At 37.5% G+C, this 24,076-nt stretch overlaps 1 protein-coding gene across 1 annotated transcript; it reads right to left on the reverse strand.

Annotated features, from left to right (window-relative positions):
• Positions 1-288: 288 nt before the first annotated feature.
• Positions 289-23,620, reverse strand: Rpn3 (regulatory particle non-ATPase 3). The gene is made up of 10 exons (XM_071666151.1): positions 23,432-23,620; positions 22,456-22,680; positions 18,827-18,943; positions 17,548-17,668; positions 17,223-17,373; positions 15,050-15,250; positions 11,354-11,470; positions 9,329-9,517; positions 991-1,173; positions 289-611 (listed from the first exon to the last, which is right to left on the reverse strand). Exons 1-10 carry the CDS (start codon positions 23,520-23,522, stop codon positions 534-536), a joined length of 1,473 nt encoding a protein of 490 aa, XP_071522252.1. The 5' UTR covers positions 23,523-23,620; the 3' UTR covers positions 289-533.
• Positions 23,621-24,076: the final 456 nt, after the last annotated feature.

The following is a 24,076-nucleotide window of genomic DNA, read 5'->3' on the forward strand; positions in this document are numbered from 1 at the left end:
ATATAACAAATATCCAAAGTATACAAAAGTTGAGAAGTTAAAAAAGTTAATGGAGAAGCTGGGAAATGTACATAAAATGATACTGAGGTTAAGGTAATTTGGAGTCACTTAAGGAGTGCAGTAAGAGTTCAAGTCACATGAGAGTGCAGTACGAGAACCCATTACAGGAGAATGTGTTACTGTAAGAATCAGTCATGGATAAAGAGGAACAACTGATGGACTCAAGTTATATGAAAGTGAAAAAAATTTGGACTGGGATGCTGATTCTTGGGTTTGTGAAAAAATATATATAAAATTTACTTTTATTAACACAAAAGTTTTATGTAAACAATTAATAAAGTTCTGAAATGAAAGTATCACGTACATGAAATATCTTCTCTAAATAAATTAACATCTCTGAGTAGAAAATGAACTAATATGAAAATCTTTCCCATCAGTTTCCTGGCAGAACTGTTAAGTTCTCTAAAACAATTACAACTTCTTTCAGTGTAATCATAAAAGCCATGACTTTTATTTGCTTCTATCCATTAGGTCTATGGAAAGCCATCATCATCTTCCTCAGCCATTTCTTTTGCCAATTCTAGGTCTTGCTGCTCTCTTTCTCGTCGTTCCTGAAAGGAGAAAATTGCCTCACTATTCACTAACTGTATCTGAAACTACCATATACTGTTTTCCATTTCAACTCACCACTGTTATTTATATGTATTTCTAAATGCCTTTTTACAAAGTCATTAATTACATGTATTTCATTCTTACTGTCAATATCCCCTAATTCCCTTAATATTTCATCAAGCTCTGTTATACTTCTCCTATCCCTTTCATGTATAAACTTAAAAAACCCTGGTTTCTATACTACTTTTCTCAAGCACTCTTCTTACTTTCAGATGTTAACAGGTGTCCTTTCTTTCAAAGTGAAAACAGATACTATGTAAATGATGAGCTGTTTTAACATTGATAAAACACTTATTCTAGGAATCAAATAATAATTACCTCAGCACTCTCCAAATCCTTATTATATGACTTTGGTGGGTACCGCATGGCTTTAACAGATTGATTATGAATATCTAGACAGAAGGAGATACGTTGGTGGTATACTGATTGTGGTTCCCGTGTACAATAAACATCTACTGTCTCCTTGCTCTGCATGTAGCCATGCTCATGGTCAATCACAGCCTGAAACAAAGCTTTCATTAGTATAATCATAAACAGTATCTACCTTTCATCTTTAATTCCCCCTATTTTACATATAATGGACTAAGTATGTACATGCAGCATCACAATGCATTCACACAATTTCAAAATATATCCAAAGTGGTACAATATACAACACTTTCATATAGATAAAAATATTTGTTAATCTTTCATTATGTATAAAAACCTTAGCAAAGAAAGAACAGAATAAAAAAGCTCGCCCATTTTCATTTTCACCTTTACATGTCAACACTGGACAAGATCAGAAATATTCACCAAACATCATCATCTACAATACCTCTACCTAAGACATTATACTTACCTCATTTATTCACCTCTTTTGCAGTCTCCTGTTTTTTTTTTCTCTTAAACTGTATGATCATTGATCATCATCAATAAATCATTTTTCATAAAGCATATTGCTCACCTCATCTTAAGAGGCTTTCATCTTTAAATATTGCTTCATAAATACTTCTCACATCTTCATTCTTTACTCTATCAATCATACTAATTCTAGTTACACATGCTGTCGATAGAGTGAACCAGGGAACATGAGGCAGCCATGGAAAACCAGGGAAAGGTCTTTAGGGCCTAGCTCTGCTTAAGATTTGATGCAAGCAAACAAGGCCTTTTCTATGTTTGTTTCTGGCACTATGTCAATAATGCAGGAAATAATGAACGAGTATGAAAAGAGAGAGAAGAAAAATGAAAAGTTGGAACAGATGAAGCAGCTGAAAGAATTTTTCCTTCAAAGATAATTCATTTGGTTTTTGGAATACTTTACATGACAGAAAAGAGGGTGAATGTGTGCAAATGAGACCAATGTTCACTTAATCCTTACAACCCTTTGCTAAGATAGGAAAGGCAATTAGGCATAATGTATCTAATCAATTTTCCTATCAAACAGAACAAATGATGCAAAGCACCTCTGTCTATGATAGATTTCCAGCTACCCCTAAACATTCTATGAGAAACAAAAAACACCCTCATACAAAACATTTCCAGCTAACAATTCACATATGATGGACACTCCTTCCTACACAGAATTTTCCAACTATGGGGTGCATTTCTGTGTAATCTTAATCACTTCTTCCACACCTCTCAACATCTTCTAACCCTCTCCATTATTCACACTGTATACAGAAGAATTCTAATCATTAGATAAAGGGATATCACGGTCACACTGTATACATAAGAATTTCAATTATTAGATAAATGGATATCACATAGCTACAACGAGGACTGTATTTAATTACACTCACCAGCTGTGGTTGATATGTTGATTGTGGCAGGCAAGCCCCTGAGGGCATACTGTTGAAGGGAACAGGACTTCCTGCTTTGTATCTGTATGGTATCTCAAAGTGGAGGGCTTCTCCACATCACATCCCTCCTCCTTGATGATTTTTGAAGGAATTTCAGCTGTGATTGATGCTTCGTCTAAAGCTGCTACTGGTGTGAGACTTGGGGTCAACAATGGTAGTATCGGCTAGCTGGAGATACTGCTACTGATGCAAGGGATAGAGGCACTGCTGCTGATGCTCCTTTGGTGGGACCAAGGGACTTTTAATATAATCCCTGATTTTATCTCTGTTTCTTCACAGCTCGTTTCTGTACCTCACTGAACATGACTGCACATTGCTCCAAGAGATGGGAATAATATAAGAGCAACTGCAAAATTTCCGTGTATCCCATATAATTCATCACATAGATGAGGTGCTCCCTGACCTTCTTTAGCCTGTGTTCTGGTACCTTTCCAATTTCATCTTACTCCAAATCAGGAGGCTATGGTGACAGATGCCTCCACACTTGCAACAATTTCCTCACTGGCATAAATCCCATGGATCTGCTTCAACCTCAAGCCCCTTAATGATGTTATCCACAGCAGATACTGTTTATATTCCCCAAAATGGGTGATGCATATCCTTGACATCGAATTCCTAGAAGTCTACTTCATCAATGTCTGGTGCAGGTACAATGGGTGCTATCTCACCAGACCCGTCATCAAAATTCACCTTGCATTTCCAATCATGAACCAAAGTTGGCTGCTTCATCATGTCCCATGCAGTCTTCAAGCTGAGAACAACTCTCTGCATATTATAATCCTTCACTCTTTTTGATGTAATTACATGAAGTTGGTCATCATCCCACCCCCCTCAGATACTAGTTTCACCACCAAAACCAGAGTTTACATGATACACCTGTATTGATTCTTGCATGACACAATGATACTTTGATACATCAGAAGAATTAAGGATATGATGATGGGTAGGGAGGTGGGGCAGATCTCAATCCCTACCCATCTGTTTAAACTTAGCCCTTGTAAGAGGTGGACAAAGACACTATCTAGAAGCAGGACAGCCTTTACCTCATTCCTAGGAACAACCTCCTTATGTGACAAATCAATGATAAATTTAACTCTTGAAATTTTTTTGAGTAAACCAGGCCTTGTTGGGTGGTCAGGAGCAGAAAGATGGTCTACTGAGTTGTGCAATGCCCTTAGTCTCTTGATGTCACCCAACACCCATGGCTTAAGCTTACAAGTGCCTTCAGTGTTCTCAAAGGAGAGCATGGACATACTTCATGCAAGCATTCAATCTTGGGGTGCTGCATTCCTACTTTTGAATTTCTGTGTTATCTCACTGGGATTAAATAATTCTTCAGTTCCCATGGTTCTATTCATTGCCATGTCTACTCTCAGGTATCCAAAACATTATGCGTCCTGAAGGCTCTAAACTCAATAACCTTACTTTCAATCACACTAACACTCAGCTTTCTCTACTCACACACTCTCCCAAAATCAGACAGCAGCTTCTGCTACTTCTCATTTCAGTCTGCCACCAAAGATGTTTGACCAGCAATTAGCAACTGACTCATCTCCCAGGCATCCCTGCCCCAAACAGATTGCAGACCTATCCCTCTTTCTAAAATCCTTGCATTCACCTACCTAACCATCCCATCCATTACAGATCAGATAGCCACAGTGACAGCATACAACCCTGCCACAGACCCATAGTCACCTGAAACCACTCACCCTCCTCTCTTCCTTTTTATACACATACCTTGAACTATTGAAAAAACTTATCACTCTTCAAGAAACTTTCCTTCGACATCATATATTTGTATCACTTCCCCAAAGCCCCAGAGCAACTCTATCAACCCTATCATAAGCTTGCTCCAAAGCTATACATGCCACATATATAATTTTTTCTCTTTAAGTATTCCTCAAACAGATAATTTGAAGCAAAAATCTGATCCGCACATCCTCTAACGTTCTTAAATTAAGAGTCGCTTCGTTCCTTTCCAATATGATGCTCTGTATGTGTGACCATCCCATGAATGATCCCTCTCCCATAACACTCACCAGGTACACTCAACAAACTCATACATCTGTTATTCAAACATTCACATCTATCCACCTAATCTTTATATAATGGCAATATAAAGGAATTCTGCCCATCCTCAGGTACCTAAACTTCGGCCTTCCTTGAGAAATTCGACGGCAATTCCATCCATTTGAGAAGCCTTGTCAGATTTCATCTTATGTATGGCTTTCACTAACTTCTCATTTCACCAAGCCACTTGCCATCATTCTCTCACTTCAAGTAACTCTCCAACCTAAACACCTACATCTGCCACCTTATCACGAAACACATTCAACAGTCCCTCAGAACACCAACTCCTTTTCACCTCTCCCTTACTTATTACCCTTCCCCATCTGCTTCCTTCACTGAACTTCCAATCTGCTCTCTTATTAAACGTGCATTACTGCCCTGCTTCCAAAACATTTTCTTATTCTCCCTAGAGTTTGCTGATAATCTCTCATCCCAATGTTCATTTGCCCTCTTTTTCAACCCCTGCATCTTCCTACTGACCTCCTGCTTTCTCTTGAAATGGTCAGGGGGTTACCACAGAAAGTCTGTAGAGCCTAGAAGTTGACAGGGGTGCTCTGGCTTTGGTTCACTAGATATGCCAGCTAGAGAGTGCATGTTACCAAATGAGACATTCTATGTCTGTTCCTGGTGCTGCTTTGCTACTGGTGTGCTTTGCTACTGGTGTGTGTGTGTGTTTGTGTTTCCTGGTGGTACCTTGTTGACACAGGAAATGGAGGACATGGGAAACAGCAAACAAGTATGAAAAGAGAATGAACAGAGAAGGGGGCCTAGTGATGATATTCCCTCTAAGGCACAGTCCTCTGTTCTTAATGCTACCTCGCTAAAGCAGGAAATGGTGAAAATGTATGAAAAAAAAAACACACATATATATATATATATATATATATATATATATATGCTACCTCGCAAACGCGGGAGACAGCGACAAAGTATAATATATATAATAATATATATATATATATATATATATATTTTTTTTTTTTTTTTATACTTTGTCGCTGTCTCCCGCGTTTGCGAGGTAGCGCAAGGAAACAGACGAAAGAAATGGCCCAACCCCCCCCCCCCATACACATGTACATACACACGTCCACACACGCAAGTATACATACCTACACAGCTTTCCATGGTTTACCCCAGACGCTTCACATGCCTTGATTCAATCCACTGACAGCACGTCAACCCCTATATACCACATGACTCCAATTCACTCTATTCCTTGCCCTCCTTTCACCCTCCTGCATGTTCAGGCCCCGATCACACAAAATCTTTTTCACTCCATCTTTCCACCTCCAATTTGGTCTCCCTCTTCTCCTCGTTCCCTCCACCTCCGACACATATATCCTCTTGGTCAATCTCTCCTCACTCATTCTCTCCATGTGCCCAAACCATTTCAAAACACCCTCTTCTGCTCTCTCAACCACGCTCTTTTTATTTCCACACATCTCTCTTACCCTTACGTTACTTACTCGATCAAACCACCTCACACCACACATTGTCCTCAAACATCTCATTTCCAGCACATCCATCCTCCTGCGCACATCTCTATCCATAGCCCACGCCTCGCAACCATACAACATTGTTGGAACCACTATTCCCTCAAACATACCCATTTTTGCTTTCCGAGATAATGTTCTCGACTTCCACACATTTTTCAAGGCTCCCAAAATTTTCGCCCCCTCCCCCACCCTATGATCCACTTCCGCTTCCATGGTTCCATCCGCTGACAGATCCACTCCCAGATATCTAAAACACTTCACTTCCTCCAGTTTTTCTCCATTCAAACTCACCTCCCAATTGACTTGACCCTCACCCCTACTGTACCTAATAACCTTGCTCTTATTCACATTTACTCTCAACTTTCTTCTTCCACACACTTTACCAAACTCAGTCACCAGCTTCTGCAGTTTCTCACATGAATCAGCCACCAGCGCTGTATCATCAGCGAACAACAACTGACTCACTTCCCAAGCTCTCTCATCCCCAACAGACTTCATACTTGCCCCTCTTTCCAGGACTCTTGCATTTACCTCCCTTACAACCCCATCCATAAACAAATCAAACAACCATGGAGACATATATATATATATATATATATCTTTTCTTTCTTTCTTTCAAACTATTCGCCATTTCCCGCATTAGCGAGGTAGCGTTAAGAACAGAGGAGTGGGCCTTTGAGGGAATACCCTCACCTGGCCCAATTCTCTGTTCCTTCTTTTGGAAAATTAAAAAAAAACGAGAGGGGAGGATTTCCAGCCCCCCGCTCCCTCCCCTTTTAGTCGCCTTCTACGACATGCAGGGAATACGTGGGAAGTATTCTTTCTCCCCTATCCCCAGGGATATATATATATATATATATATATTAATACGTATTCACCATTTCCTGAGTTGGCGAGGTAGCGTTAAGAATGAATGACTGAGGCTAAGAAGGAAAATCCTCACTTAGCCCCTTCTCTGTTCCTTCTTTTGGAAAAGTAAAAACTGGAGGGAAGGATTTTTCAGCCTTCCCCTGCTATCTCCCCTTTTAGTCGCCTTTTACAACAAGCAGGGAATACATGGGAAGTGTTCTTTCTCCCCTATCCCCAGGGATAATACATATATTTATATAAAGTAAAAATGTACATATTTTGGGATGAATTGAGTTCCACATTACAAAATTCTAACATGAAAAATGAAAAAAGTCAAGTCAATTTACAACTTAACAAATACCTATACGTAATAAGTAAGAAACTTCAAAAGTACGAAAATACTGACCAATGTCTACAGTACTGTATAATGATATCAAATGACAAACTACTGTGTACCCAATCAATCGATTACTGACAAAAGAAAATGGGAAAAGTCAACATTTCAGTTCAAACCACAAATCATGATTCAAACATATGAGAGACTGGTTTTAATACATTATCTATGAGAGCTAAAGACAATGGATGTATGCTAAAAAGACTGTATCACATTGGGAAAAGGCAGTCAGGTGCTAAATAGACAAAAGTTGCTTATAAAGGATTCCCAGATTATGAGAGGCATTTGAATTTAATCTCAACCTTTTAGCACTGTCAAATTTCTAATTGCAATCGAAGTTGAAACTTCATTTTGAACTAAAAAAGCCTGTTTCTAAAGAGAAAAGGTAAGTGTCCTATACAGAAATATTGGCTCAACTGACTTTCATCCAGGACACGAATTCAATTCAAAGACCTGTCAGGACTGGTGAAAAGATATGCGACTAAGAAAAAAATTGTATGGATACGCTATGGGTCCACCATATGTAACTACGAAAAAAATTGTATGGATACACTATGGATCCACCAAAGTAGCTGGAGATGAACCAATTCGTACAGACATATTATGGGACCTTTTAAGTAACTACAAATGAAACAGACTAACTGGCATGCATCTCTGACTTGAGGTAATTTACAATCTCTATCAACATCTCAACAGTGATGGTTAGTGGCTGCAAGGTTCAGATCTTAGATTTTCAAGTGGTAATCTTCATGATGGCAGTTGAATGAATGCAGAAATACCTTTGAGGATGGTGAAAGGTACTAGATACATTACTAGCAAAATGACAAAAGATATGATGGAGACACAGATGAGTGAGGTGAAAGAATGAAGAGGAAGAGAGATACACAAGGGTGAGATGGAAGGTTAGTAGAGCTGTGCTAGACCCTGACCATGTCATCCAGCTGGATTCTGGAGGATTTGAAATAGAATGAGGACCATTAGCAGATAAAGGAGACTACCATCAAGCTTACTTCTTTGCTGAGGGAACTTTGTCAATGAATCATAATTGGTTCAAATGTTTAAGAAAAAGTATTCCATAAAGCTGGATACAGTTAGAGGACTACTCAGTCTATAAACTAAGTTAAGTTCTTCTGTTATTCTAATATTTCAATACTATGGACAACCTATTCAATGTTCTTGAACTCCACAATGTCCATCTCAAATTGCTGATATCAAATTTTTGTCTTTTACTGGTTTTCCTTACTTCTACCAATCTTTTCATGTTTACTTTCCTTTACCATAACATGTGTACTTGCAGTAGCATAGTTTACCCCTTATTACTGCATGCAAGTGGCACCTACTTAATTTTGTCACATCTACACCAATAGGTATGATTCTAAGGCAAAAATTTGAATGCTACAGTGACTTTCCAGAAATTTTAAGTTTCAAGACGGATTGCAAATTAAAAGTTGGTGAAGAAAGGTACATATGACAGGATAAAACAGATATATACAGTGTTTACAAGGAAGAAGTAGCATACAATATCAAACAAAGGTGTAATATCAAATAATACTGAGGATAATACTATATTTGTCATCCTCTAACTGGGAGAGAAGGATATGGGTTTATAAAAGACCCATATAAACAAATCAAAAGGCTTGAGATAGCTGTCAGAATAATCATGAAAGCTTTTCCAGAGTTCCAAAGCTTTGACTTGAAAATTCCAATCTAAAACTATGGTACCAATAATAAAATAGAATAACTAATCTAATTTAACAGTCAGACAAATAAATGAAGAATGGGAAATTGAAAGAGGTGGAAATTCAAGCAACTGAATCGAAATGAATATAGTCATATATAGTATGTCTAATAATCAAAGTTCTTTACATTTAACCTTTTTACTTTGGCATAAATTTTGCTTCAGATCTATTTTTCCTCACCTTTCCACAATTCATGAATATTCTGACTGCAGTATGTAACTATCTATTTAGCTCTAAAGATACATTACTTTGCTTAAAACTACTAACCTCAATGACTCCATCCCTGATAGCTTTAGCCACAATAAACTCTGCATCTTCTCGTGATCCCAAAGCAAGTTTTGAAGCAACATCAGCAAGTGAGATACGAGAGTAGGAGAGAGATATGGCACGAAGGCCAGTCTTGATCACATTGTGACGAAGACGCAAAATCAGCATGAAAGTGTGATCTTCTTGAAACTGGAAAAAAAAAAGAAATGCTTACACACACATAACTCAAGTAAATATTAGGAAATCAAGTTTTAAGTAAAAGAGATTTTTTTCGGCACTTAACTTCACAGCTACAGTCAGTCCCTGTGATCCATCTTGATGACAGGCAATAAAAACCATATCCAATGGAAGTAGGAATATCAGAAAGTCTGATCATTGATTACCAGCAACTAAAAGCCTAATAAACTTGAATAGGTGATTAAATGCACCAAAACTGTAAAAAATGGTTAATCACACCCCTCCAAAAATTAACTTACCCTGCTAGAGGTAATGAATAAACTGGCAACCAGATGGATGAGTTTAATAATTTTATGGTTATGAAATTCAAAGCAATCTTGGATGTGAAGAAGAAAAGCCAAAAGAAGGATGTTCAAAAAGCAACTATCTATTACACATCCTATCAAATGCTTTGCAGATGATGACAGCCCTGACAAGAGATTAACCAAAATCTCAGAGAAAGGAGAACTAGAAGTGTGTCACATACTAGAGGCCAACAGTGGACTTTGACTATAAGTCATATCAGAGATCTGAAAGAAAGGAATGAAATTCTAGGCATTTAGAAAAATGAGACTTAAAGGGACACTCTTTATTACACCATATCCACTTCTAAGTACCAAAAGCACTCCACTTTCCTTGGGTTCTCCCTAGTCAAACTAACACTCAAATCATCCCATTTTGTCCATCAGCTACACCTCATTACCTTACTTTAGTTTACGTTAAATCTTATCTTCCTCTTTTCACACACTTTCCTAAACTCAGACATCAGATTCTGGAGTTTCTCTTTGAAGTCTGCCAACTGAACTGTCACCAGTAAAGAGCAACATTCCTCCTAGGCACCACTTCCAGCATACTGTAAGCCTATTGCTTGCTCCAAGACCCTAACACTTACCTCCCTTACCAACTAGTCCATAAACAAAATAAACAGCCATGGTGACATCATACATCCTTGACATAGACTAACTACACTTGGTACCATTCACTGTCCATCCTTCATACTCACACACATGCCTTATTCTCTGGATAAAAATTATTATTGCATTTAGTAGCTTTACCAAACATACATCTACTGTATCTCTCATAAGGCATCTGTCAACCCTGACATATGTTTTCTTGTGGACCATAAATACAACATAAAAACCCTTTTTTTCTCCATGTATTTCAAACATAAATTCTTCAAAGCAAACACTTGGTCCACACATCCTCTACCATCCTGAAGCCACAATGCTCCCACTAACCAATCAAATGCTCTGTCCATGCCATCATCATCTCAATCACAACTCTCCCATAAACATTATGAAGTATACCTCTGTTTTTTGAGCATGCACTACACATGCATTGTCTGTCTGTTTTCTACAAAGTTACAGAAATACAGTAATCCATAACATCAATATGGTATTAGCAATTTTTCAAGTGAATTTCTAGTCAAAGAACTTCTAACCAGCATTTTCAAATATGTAGCACTGCTTTGGTCCACCAGATGCCTGACAAAATATTTCCTATGCTACAAAATTTGTCAATCAGTGATGCTCATGCAGTATGCATCTAGTTAAACTAAATTATTCATGAAAATTAACTGGTCTTTGAAATGTTCAGGAACAAGAGTTCCTAACCAACCACTATTATTTGAGATATGGGAAACAAACTGCCACATTTGTGAACAGGAATATCAAAACCAAGAAATCTCAAAAACCTAAACAAGCCATTAACTTAAACATCTTACTAATGACCTGATACAAAGGATACCCTTTAATCAAAAGTACAGGTGGAATATGAAAAGGAAATCTCTCAAAAAATGATTAAACTTACCTTCTTCTTGTACTCATTCAATGTACTGGTGAAATGGACCAGGTTTCCAAGTCTGACTGTCTGAGTTAACTGTAGGTAAGGAGCCAAAGCTTTCCGCATGATGGCTTGCCGGAAAATCTACAAATAAAAATACAAGTTTTTAATGAAAAACTCCATCTCTCTAGGTTGGTCGTGTGCAACAATCTTCATGGCTTGCAAGATGAACTAACCCTTGAGAAGAATGCAAGTTCTGAGGAAAACTATTTCTCTCTATAGCTGTGTCCCACAAGCCATAAACTGTTCACAGGACAAACCAACCCAAGAAAGAAATTCTGCAGAATAATTTTGCAATACCACTATTCAAGAAAATCAAAGTAAAAATGAACATTGTCAATACCACACAAAAATGTAATCATCGCAACATTTTTGGCAAAGCTAAAAGCTGTTTTCAACTTACTTTATTCTTCTAAGTAAAAAAATACCAAGGTATTACCTCTTTTCATACATCATGTTCTTCAAATATCAGTTTTCCCTACCATACAATAACAATTGACAAAAATTTCCAAGGTAACACTTGAGTAAACAAAAACAAAAAGTGCAGACAGCACATTCTTTGTTTCAATAACACAAGCTATGTAAGACATAATTGCTAAGCATCTCCAATCCAAGTGCTTCCATACATACATATGTATACACATATAAGAACTGACCCATCTATTTCTCATTCTGGTTTCCTGTTCAACCCTGTGAATCTCTGATTTTCAGGTTGCTTGAAAAATGCAAAAAATGCATTTCACTGTACCGTTTCAAAGATATCCATATAACAAAGAATAAAAATGACACCATGCATATATTTCATGTAATACTTTCACTGAAAATGTTCAGAAAATTTGTAGATGTTTCAGTAAAATGTGCTAAACAGTATGGGAGTAAGGCCTGAGAGTCTTGAGAGTTGCCACTAGGAATATCTTACCTGAGTCTCTAGAGAGGTAACACTACGAATGGTTTTTTTTTTATATTTTCTGCACAATGAAATATAGATTTTTCGTCATATTTTATCTTATATACCACACCTTTCCTTGTTATAATTAATGTAATGCATCATTATCATAACTTTTTATCTTCATACTTGACTGCTGTTTCCTGCATTAGTGAGGTAGTGCCAGAATCTAGGCTGCATCCTCTCACATCAAGTCTCTAGCTGTCAAGTAGAATGCACCGAAACCATAGCTCCCAATCCACAACCCAGCCCCTTATATCTCACCATCATCATATAACCTTAAAATTTTTCCCGATTCAAAGGTACACTGAACCTTGCACTGTCTTCAGAGTTTTTCTATAACCACAGTTTGGGCTGAGTTAAACCTGCTGCTGAGCTAGGTCACTTGTCAACCAAGTCATTAGAGGTTGTCACCTACAGGCCCACATCAACACCAAAGCCTGGCTAGTTTGGTGCACTTTGTAAATGCTTATCCAAAGCCTTCAAAAATTCCTTCACAGTACATGCCTTAGTGTTTCTGGTGGCTACATGCAGTATAATGAATATTTTTGGACCACAGATGTTCCAGGGGTTTTCTCTTGCGCTCAGTGCAATTTCTGATCTTAGTGATAATATTTTGCTGTCTTCCACACCTATCATGCCAATGGTGAACTAATTCAGTGTGCATATTAGGAGCCACTGGCCTTCCAGGATTTTCCAAACATGAAATCATAAAATCACTGACTTCAGTTGTTCCTGGTACTTCAAATCCTTTACAATATCAATATGGGACTTCACAATATTAATATGGGACGTGAAAAATCAAGCACATTTTCATTGAAATTGCAATTTTTCCCACCTTAGAAGATTATGTCATCTCACAGCAGTGTTGTATTATCATATTCTCTTCTTGAGAGTAATTGTACCTTGAGAAGCATCCCCCTAATTCTTACCACCTTGTTTTCAAGTTCTGCAGGAACCAACCTACAATATTTTTGAAAGAGGCAACTGCTGTCAGTTGTGTTTGCTAAAGGTCAGGTTGTCAGACCTGAGGTCTTCCAAACAATTCCATTGTGATATAATGATGTTTGTATATGTCAGATATTCCATGCCATTCTATACTAAAATGTATACAGTTTTCAGTGGCCTAGTGGAAGACTGTTATACATGTTTGTAGTTTCTTGATGTCCAGTTGATATTTTTATAAATATTCTCGTATCATCTGCAAAGGAAGATACAAAACTATGACTCATCTTTTGCTTCAGTGAAAGATATGAGAATGATGAACACAAGGGGTGTGAGTAAAGCTCCTAAGGGAACTGACCTTTTCAAAATAAATGTGGAAGCACTGGAAACAGCCTGATTTATAAAAATGTGCTGTGACCTTTAAGTTAAAAAGTCGAAAGTCCATCTTGCGATTTCTCTCATCATTCCCCATCTTATGCATTCTGTATGCTATGACACCATGGTCACATTTATCAAACACTTTAAGAAAATTTGTACATATTACACTCCTCTAGATCAGTAAATAACTCCTGGGTCACCTGGAGTCATCTGAATCACTTCCAGGTCAGAAATGAGATTTGCATTATGCCCAAGATACTCCCCCCCCCCACAGTCATTATGCTCAATCTTGTTCAGCTTATCAGCAATGATCAGGTGTTTCCTGGATCTCATAGAACACACATAACTGATAGCACTCTTCTCTACTAAGATTTCACACAAAGGGACAAGCCTTTGTAAAAAAGAAAAAAAAACTGCACTTGTATGAGTATATGGGTACTGGGTATTTCTAGGTGCTGACCAGGTGGGCACTTATCTCAAACTGGTGCCATAAAGGCCAAACAGCATATTGTTTCATCTTAATATTTCTACTTAACATTATCATTCAATGTGTAAAGGCAAAAATATAATCACTGCAAATCAATGCAAAACTAAGCGTATATGTGCAGAGAGGACATTTATGTTACTAAATATAAAAAAAATGCACCAGAGTGATGTTCAACAGATGCCCATCACTCAGAACCAAGGTTATGAACTTATGGACTATTCTGTTACATCCCAAACTCAGTCTGATGGGTCCTTAACTTACCGGGCTCAATTGGCCATGCAACAGACTTTTACAAAAATTTCCATTTGATCCCAAACTTAATCCAGTGGGGTCTGTTAGGAACTGCATTCCAATACACCGAAGCCCATTTTTACTGTATTATACAATACAAAACTTAGTAATTATTCAATAGTTTGGTTTACGTAAAATAAACAATAAAACATGCAAAGTGGCGATTAACTTTACACTCTGGCCTAACACCCATACTTTTGTACATTGTCCTAAACCAACACAAAACTTACACTCTTTATGCATTTCATTGAAAGTTGTGGGCAAAATGAACTTCTAAAGTGATTTATATCAAAGACATATGAATATCTCTGAAACTGTAAGGTTAAATGAACTCTTTAAATAATTCAAAAAAATTTGAGGGTTGGAAAGGAAAACTTGGTTAAACATAAAGTGGTTAAAGGGGTCCTTTCCCTCCCTTTGCCTCAATAGCAAGAGGTTGAAGCACTTCCCACTTTTTCCTCAGAAAGGGTCTGGCATGCATCTTGACTTAAGTGCTGCATTATTTTCACACAATAAACCGTCTTCCTTGTTAATTATCTGCACATACATTCAAATGACAGATTGACCTCAAACTAACAAAGCCAGAGTAATGTTTAAATAGCTACATGGAAAATACCTGTCTCTCTGGAATGTCCCCCAGCAGAAGCTCAACCACCACTGCCAACTTCTGAACAGACTGCCTGAAGCCAACAGCTGTTTGCTGTGGAGCTTTGCGCAGAGCCTGAATCAGGTGCTTGTGGGCCTCTGAGTACTCAAGCTGTATTCCCTTTATGCGACCCATGTAGTAATGATAGCGTGCTACTTCATTATTGTTGGCCTAACAAATAAATGAAAAACACAAAGATTATATCTTGCAACATATGAATATCAATAAAAATTGAAATAAAAGGTATAGTCATGCTAACAAGAGAATCTAGTATATCTAGGATATCCTTAATAATCTAACAAATTTTCACACCATGTAAAGGAAGATGAAAAGCAAAAATGAGAGAATTCATATGAACATAAAAAATACAATTCTGCCTTGGAGCAAGGCTAGCTCATAGCAATCACTACATTTCAAGCCTTTTTGCAAGACTGTTCTCAGCTGCCATATTGCTCAGCTGTGTCCCTCAAAGTCAGATGCGACAGCTTTAAGCTATTTGTTCTGTCTTCCTGAACAAGTGTTTATGCATCCTCTTTGCAGACTTCTGATTTTGTTGGGAAAACAATGAAGAGTCTCTCTGCCTTTCCTACCAGACTCTCATATAACTTTTTTGGCACCTTTTTGATTTATTACATTGAATTCTCATAAATTTCATTTGTGTTACTTCTATTCTATAAATATTTTGATACCAGATATTTCTTTAATTCTTTTTGGTTTCTATCATGCATTCCCTGCGTGTCGTAGAAGGCGACTAAAAGGGGAGGGAGCGGGTGGCTGGAAATCCTCCCCTCTCGTTTTTTTTTTTTTTAGATTTTCCAAAAGAGGGAACAGAGAAGGGGGCCAGGTGAGGATATTCCCTCAAAGGCCCAGTCCTCTGTTATTAACGCTACCTCACTAACGCGGGAAATGGCGAATAGTATGAAAAAAAAATGTGTATTATATGTATGTATATATGTATCTGCATATAAATATATATATATCCCCTGGGGATAGGGGAGAAAGAATACTTCCCACGTATTCCCTGCGTGTCGTAGAAGGCGACTAAAAGGGGAGGGAGCGGGTGGCTGGAAATCTTCCCCTCTCGTTTTTTTTTAATTTTCCAAAAGAAGGAACAGAGAAGGGGGCCAGGTGAGGATTTTCCCTCTAAGGCCCAGTCCTCTGTTCTTAATGCTACCTCGCAAATGCGGGAAATGGCGAATCGTATGAAAAAAAAAAAAAAAAAAAAAAAATGTATAAATGGTGAAAATGTATGAAAAAATAAAAACTGAAAAGTATAAATGTGTGTATCAGTGGATGGATCTTTCTTCATCTGTTTCCTAGTGTTACCTCGCTGATGTGGAAAACAGCGATCGTGTAATAAAATATAAATAAACATGGATGAAGGCAAGTATATGTACATGTGTATGTATATATGTATATGTCTGTGTATGTATATATCGAAGTATATGTTGAAATGTATAGGTATGTATATGTGCGTTTATGTATATGCATGTGAATGTGGGTGGGTTGGGCCATTCTTTCGTCTCTTTCCTTGCGCTACCTCGCTAACACAGGAGACAGCGACTAAGTACAATAAAAATAATAATAATGATAACACACATAAACACACACATATATATGGAGGCCTAGGTGTTACTAGATTCTGCCCACTTGTTGTTACACCATGGGCTAGAAGTCACCTCAGCAAAGCTGTATTGGCAATGGATGGATAGGGGGTACAATCTCTTCAAAGTGCTTCTTTCTTCAATGAGTCTATTGTTTCCCTGTTCCTGAGTGAAGTGCAGATTTTAAAGCTACAGGAACCCCATAAAGGGGACCCTAAGATGTATAACAATGCTGTACATATAATTTGCAGGTCTAAATCTCCCAAGTTCTCTTCATGTCAAGTGCACAAGAAATGATTAAAACAGTACCTAAGTTAGATGAAAGAGATCACACAAAGGTAAACTGGAAGATCAGAAGTATGAAGGTATGTGTGAGAGAACTATTCTGATAAAAAGGACAGATAAATGCAATGGCTACAGAGCAAGAAAAAATTTCTGCGTAAGGCACTATGGTGATCCCTGAGAAATGACAAACAATAAATCATATTCAATTAATACAAAAAAAAGGAATTCAGCCAAAATTACACCATATCACTAACCTGCTGAGGAAATTCTAATTTAACAATTAGTTTCTGGGCTTGGTCATACAGAGAATAATGAAGGTAATTTCGCAAGAGACAGTTGATAAGTACAGCTTGTCCCTCATGGTCTTTGCGTAGTGTTGCCTGGCAGAGTCGCTGATGCAAAAAGCTGCATAAAAGACAACATAAGACAGTTTTCTAAAATTCAAAGTTCTTGCACTTTCACATCTTATACGCCATACTTTTCAGTGATTCTAGTTTTTCAGATTTGTTCCAAAATTCTTCAATCAAAACACTTACCTAGAAACATCCCAAGTTTATTATGATCATTTGAAAGACTCACCCTCTAATTTCCTCTAGCCTTTTGTTGACCTCATAAGCCCGTGAATGATAGAAGTAACAGCGAGCAGCCAAAAGATCAAGTGTACGACGATTCACTGACGTCACTTTAGTCATCAACATGTCTAAAATAAAAACATAAGTGCAAGACATCTTTACTCATAAAGACAATGTTTCATAATGTTTCAAGTGATAAGGGTCAAGAATACAATGATTTACTAATGTCACTTTAGCCATTAACACATAGATTATAAACAAATGCAAGACATCAGTGCAATTAAAGACAGTTTCATAAAATTCTACTACTGTCACTTTAGACTTAAACATATCTAAAATAAAAACAAGTGCAAAACATTAGTGCAAACAAAGAGTGTTTCAAGAAGGTCAATGTGACGACAAAAACAATCAGAAGATAAGGCCTAAAGACCAAGGTACAAGCAACCCTCTAAAATACTGACTTCACAAGAAACAAGTTCACATTGATGTACACAATGTATGCAATATTCCTAAACATTCTTAAAAAAAAAGTTTCAATAGGTTCATTAATACAGTTAACTAGAACATAATTTTCTAAACAGAATGATGTAAGCCTCAACCTGGCAAAACACTGTTTATAATGCTACACTTCCAGACACATTGATATATGTGGTAATTCTGAAAGCCTTTTTCGTCTCAAACCAATATACGTACTTGGGCTTTGCAATAAGAATATCAATTATCTTGTAGGAGACAAAGCTTCCCAAATTATTGATTACAAGACTGCAAGGATCTTTAAAAGACTCCTTGAGATTTCAACACACAACAACCAGAGTAAGGAAAAAAATCTAAACAGTTTCATTTGATAACTATGTGTGGGTATTTGCGTGGAGTGAGTGCAGGACAACTAAGGAGTTAGTATTACTTGTTTACAAAATGAAAGGTGCATCCTAGGCTCAATGATTTCTGAGATATATTGAATCAGAGTTTGTAGTTTAACAGAGATGGACAGTATCCAGAAAACATAAGAGAGAAACTGAAGAGATGGCTCATGAAATACCAAAACAGCAGTTCTTAACAATGAGCAGTGATGTACCATAGATTATACCATCAGCCAAGTTTATCAGCCTTCCTTCAACATTTATTGTAAACCTGCACATGGAATATCTTTTCGTAACTAATATATTAAAATATCAACCCCTTAATAATGTGAAAACTGATCCAGAAACAGCTACCTAACATTAAAGTATAATAATCAATTACTGTAAAATCAAGCAGCCAAATCATGACAATCTTCTATATCATACCAGAGCATTTGATGGCATCTTCATAGCTATTAATGTCAAGGAGCCTAAGAAGTACAAGTAGATGAATGTACACATCTACCTCGAGCACCAACTGACCACGCTGACGTACTACAGGAGCTGCAACACAAAAGTAGAAGTTTGATTACTCTATACCGTAAGCCCATCCACAACTTAAATACCAGTGCCTCACTTAAAATATCTCCATTCCATGATGGCATATCTATGAATAAGTAGTTACAATAATTCACTGAATATTTACATGAAAAGATATCAAAACAAACATACATGCAGTTCTATAATAATATCAAGCTAAATATTCCATAATCAATAAATATCTACCTTTCATTCCTTACATCATTCTATTTGCCATTACCTTCAACTCTATTCCCATTTTCTTTTTCAAATCTGGTTGGTCATACAAGTTTTGAGTATGCTAATATGAAACATGAACTTCCATGCCAATATATAACTATTTTTTCCATTTCTAATGCCACACTGATTCATCATGTGGAACTTAAAGTCAGTCTCAATTCACATCACCACACAGAAATATGTTCAATTGCACCTTATCAGAACTTATTCCTCTGGCATTTCGAACTGAAATAGTTCTAGAAGCAGCAATTTTTTTTTAACTAAATCTATCATCTCTTCTCTTTGTTCTTTCAGTTATCTTTATAATATGGTACTTGTGAGCATATCAGCACGTAAGTTCACTTTCAGTAACAGTTTTGTGTGTTTATGCTACCTTGTAACTGACATGTCACCCAATGATGGATCTTAAAAAATCCTTACATGTACGTAAATTGGTCTAACTCACCAGAGGGCAGGTTAGTCCCACTGGTCACCTTTTCATGTAACTATGGGTGATTTGGGGGTCTGCCCTTGGAGCAATATCAACATCAGTACACTTCCTATAGAAATTGCTCAAATTCTCTTATGTGAAACACTCAATTAAGATTAACCCTTGAACAACTTTACTCATCACTTATGATATAAAGGTTCACCACTAACAGTTGTCACCTACTACAGTAAATTTACTACAGTAAATTTTTTTCAATAATCACTATTTTATTTGGTGAGAAAGAGTGGGAGGTTACATAATATACACCTTTTATGATCAGATGTATGGATGACTGAGGGATGTGACATCTTTTTCAGCAGTGTTAGGAGAATGTTAGGGACAACTATGGATAAGTAGAGGCAATCAAATTAATAAGAATACAATTAGTGTAGCATCAGTACTTACATTTTGATGAAGAAATTATTAGTAAAGTCTACCTTGAATATCTACCAAATCATCAGAAATTCCCAATAAGCACTCCTAATACCTTAAACTCAAGCTTTTCCAAATCTGAAAATGCTTTATACATTTTCTTTTTCTCTAGAACTTTTTCCATTATCCAAGTGCATATAATTTGTTCTACATATACTTTTCCAATGTAAATTCCAAATGACACTATATAAAGCTAGTCAAACATAGGTTTTTTTTTTTTTTTTTTTTTTTTTTATACTTTGTCGCTGTCTCCCGCGTTTGCGAGGTAGCGCAAGGAAACAGACGAAAGAAATGGCCCAACCCCCCCCCCCATACACATGTACATACACACGTCCACACACGCAAATATACATACCTACACAGCTTTCCATGGTTTACCACAGACGCTTCACATGCCTTGATTCAATCCACTGACAGCACGTCAACCCCTGTATACCACATGACTCCAATTCACTCTATTCCTTGCCCTCCTTTCACCCTCCTGCATGTTCAGGCCCCAATCACACAAAATCTTTTTCACTCCATCTTTCCACCTCCAATTTGGTCTCCCTCTTCTCCTCGTTCCCTCCACCTCCGACACATATATCCTCTTGGTCAATCTCTCCTCACTCATTCTCTCCATGTGCCCAAACCATTTCAAAACACCCTCTTCTGCTCTCTCAACCACGCTCTTTTTATTTCCACACATCTCTCTCACCCTTACGTTACTTACTCGATCAAACCACCTCACACCACACATTGTCCTCAAACATCTCATTTCCAGCACATCCATCCTCCTTCGCACATCTCTATCCATAGCCCACGCCTCGCAACCATACAACATTGTTGGAACCACTATTCCCTCAAACATACCCATTTTTGCTTTCCGAGATAATGTTCTCGACTTCCACACATTTTTCAAGGCTCCCAAAATTTTCGCCCCCTCCCCCACCCTATGATCCACTTCCGCTTCCATGGTTCCATCCGCTGACAGATCCACTCCCAGATATCTAAAACACTTCACTTCCTCCAGTTTTTCTCCATTCAAACTCACCTCCCAATTGACTTGACCCTCACCCCTACTGTACCTAATAACCTTGCTCTTATTCACATTTACTCTCAACTTTCTTCTTCCACACACTTTACCAAACTCAGTCACCAGCTTCTGCAGTTTCTCACATGAATCAGCCACCAGCGCTGTATCATCAGCGAACAACAACTGACTCACTTCCCAAGCTCTCTCATCCCCAACAGACTTCATACTTGCCCCTCTTTCCAGGACTCTTGCATTTACCTCCCTTACAACCCCATCCATAAACAAATTAAACAACCATGGAGACATCACACACCCCTGCCGCAAACCTACATTCACTGAGAACCAATCACTTTCCTCTCTTCCTACACGTACACATGCCTTACATCCTCGATAAAAACTTTTCACTGCTTCTAACAACTTGCCTCCAACACCATATATTCTTAATACCTTCCACAGAGCATCTCTATCAACTCTATCATATGCCTTCTCCAGATCCATAAATGCTACATACAAATCCATTTGCTTTTCTAAGTATTTCTCACATACATTCTTCAAAGCAAACACCTGATCCACACATCCTCTACCACTTCTGAAACCGCACTGCTCTTCCCCAATCTGATGCTCTGTATATGCCTTCACCCTCTCAATCAATACCCTCCCATATAATTTACCAGGAATACTCAACAAACTTATACCTCTGTAATTTGAGCACTCACTCTTATCCCCTTTGCCTTTGTACAATGGCACTATGCACGCATTCCGCCAATCCTCAGGCACCTCACCATGAGTCATACATACATTAAATAACCTTACCAACCAGTCAACAATACAGTCACCCCCTTTTTTAATAAATTCCACTGCAATACCATCCAAACCTGCTGCCTTGCCGGCTTTCATCTTCCGCAAAGCTTTTACAACCTCTTCTCTGTTTACCAAATCATTTTCCCTAACCCTCTCACTTTGCACACCACCTCGACCAAAACACCCTATATCTGCCACTCTGTCATCAGACACATTCAACAAACCTTCAAAATACTCATTCCATCTCCTTCTCACATCACCGCTACTTGTTATCACCTCCCCATTTACGCCCTTCACTGAAGTTCCCATTTGCTCCCTTGTCTTACGCACCCTATTTACCTCCTTCCAGAACATCTTTTTATTCTCCCTAAATGGGGTCAAACATAGGTAATCTAGTGAAAATATGTGACTAACAATGTCTGAAAAATTCCGGTAAAGACCCCCCCCCTTAATAATGAGACTAATAAATGAAATATACACACACGAGATAAAACTGTGACAAAAGAAAATTATTATCCAAGTGTGTTTGCCCGTGCTAACCTTGAGCAGTAGTATCTGTGTCCATAGGCTCCTCAATAAACTGCAGGATAGCCTCACGCTCTTGTTTGTTCTCTGAACGACCAAAGTACATGGCAACCAAACGACGCAAGACATTTGGGGTCAACTTTCGTCTTGTAGCTGGCAAGGCACGCAGAACACGCAGGACGAAGCGGGGTTCTTTGCTCACAATACTGCGTTCCACTAGACGGATGTGTTCTTTCACATCTAAAAAGAGAATCAAGTTAATACAGAGAATAAAAGTTAAGACATGTTTATATTTGCATTTGAACCAAATCTTAAAAGACACAGTAGCTTTACATATTGTAATATGACCTGCCAATTTTTACCATATCTAGCTGAGTGTTTCCCAACCTTCTTTGTAAAATGCTGCTTATCACTGACTACGAAACATAGATACGGGTTTTCCAAAACAAAGGAATCTAGGTAATACAACACCACATCCTGTGTACTTTACCACTCATACTAAGTTAAATCTTAATTAATTACAAACATATTAGTAGAGTTCATTGTTTATATGCTGTATTGCTAACTAACCACATTTCTCCCTCCTCCACATAACACTTCACACTTTACAAGTATTTCATATAAAAGTAATAAAATGTACAAGTGGAACAAAAAACCTACACTGTTAAATCATTATCTAAAGAAAATAATAAATCCATACGAGTAAAACAAAGCCACTAAACAAAGAAAAGTTGTCTTGTCTTTATGATAATCTCAGTTACAAGAGACCTGGCCAGTAGGGTTGGGCCAGCCTGTCCGAAATTCTACTACTCCCTATTTAAATACTATCCTACGGCCACAAAGATGCAATTGCCCTACAATATAATGCGGAGAACAATGAACATGTAAATGTACACTTGAAGACTCACTTTTCTGACATTTAAAATCAAAATCCTGCGGCCGACCCCTGGGCAAGTCCATGTTTTCCCGAGTGTAATGCCTCGTTACCTACCTTCCAGGGTCAGAGTATCTGGGTCCTTCTTGTCACCTTCACTATCTTTATCTTTATCAGCGTTCACAACTTCCATGGCCTCGACTGTCATTGTGGTGTTGGATTTTCGTAATTCTAAGCGACTCAAGAAATTCTCCAGCGGTGAAATGACAACATGAGACGCGGGACGTCGACTTGCTAGGATGATTACTGCAAGGTTTTCACTCCTAAACTCATTATCAATGGCAAAAAATAGAAAGACATATATACAAATTTATACCTCAAAAATAATGTGATTATTTTCTACCGTACGAATTAACTAATTTTTTTTTTTACTTTTACTTTCAACCTTTTATTTATCATATTTCGTAATCGTACCTAAAACTTATTATCTTCTCTGAAAAGTATGCTTTAAATATATCAAGGATATAAGAATAATCAGTCAATATATGATTCAAGTTCAAAATCTCAACAAAGTCAAGATTCTAACAAAACTTCGTATTTTTTTTCACAGTGTAAGCAATGACCAGCTCACTGTACGACATACGTAAAAATAATAAAGTTATCATGATAAATTAATAAACTCTCTCTCTCTCTCTCTCTCTCTCTCTCTCTCTCTATATATATATATATATATATATATATATATATATATATATATATATA

This window comes from Panulirus ornatus, chromosome 10, assembly GCF_036320965.1.
Source record: "Panulirus ornatus isolate Po-2019 chromosome 10, ASM3632096v1, whole genome shotgun sequence".
Lineage (NCBI taxonomy): Eukaryota > Metazoa > Arthropoda > Malacostraca > Decapoda > Palinuridae > Panulirus > Panulirus ornatus.

Coding starts and splice junctions, on each gene's coding strand:
- Rpn3 (XM_071666151.1), bottom strand. CDS start 23,522: ATGACAGTCGAGGCCATGGAAGTTGTGAACGCTGATAAAGATAAAGAT. Junction 17,374..17,547: donor AGGCTAGAGGAAATTAGAGG/GTGAGTCTTTCA, acceptor TCTTTTATGCAG/CTTTTTGCATCAGCGACTCT. Junction 612..990: donor AGGATTTGGAGAGTGCTGAG/GTAATTATTATT, acceptor TTCTCCTTTCAG/GAACGACGAGAAAGAGAGCA.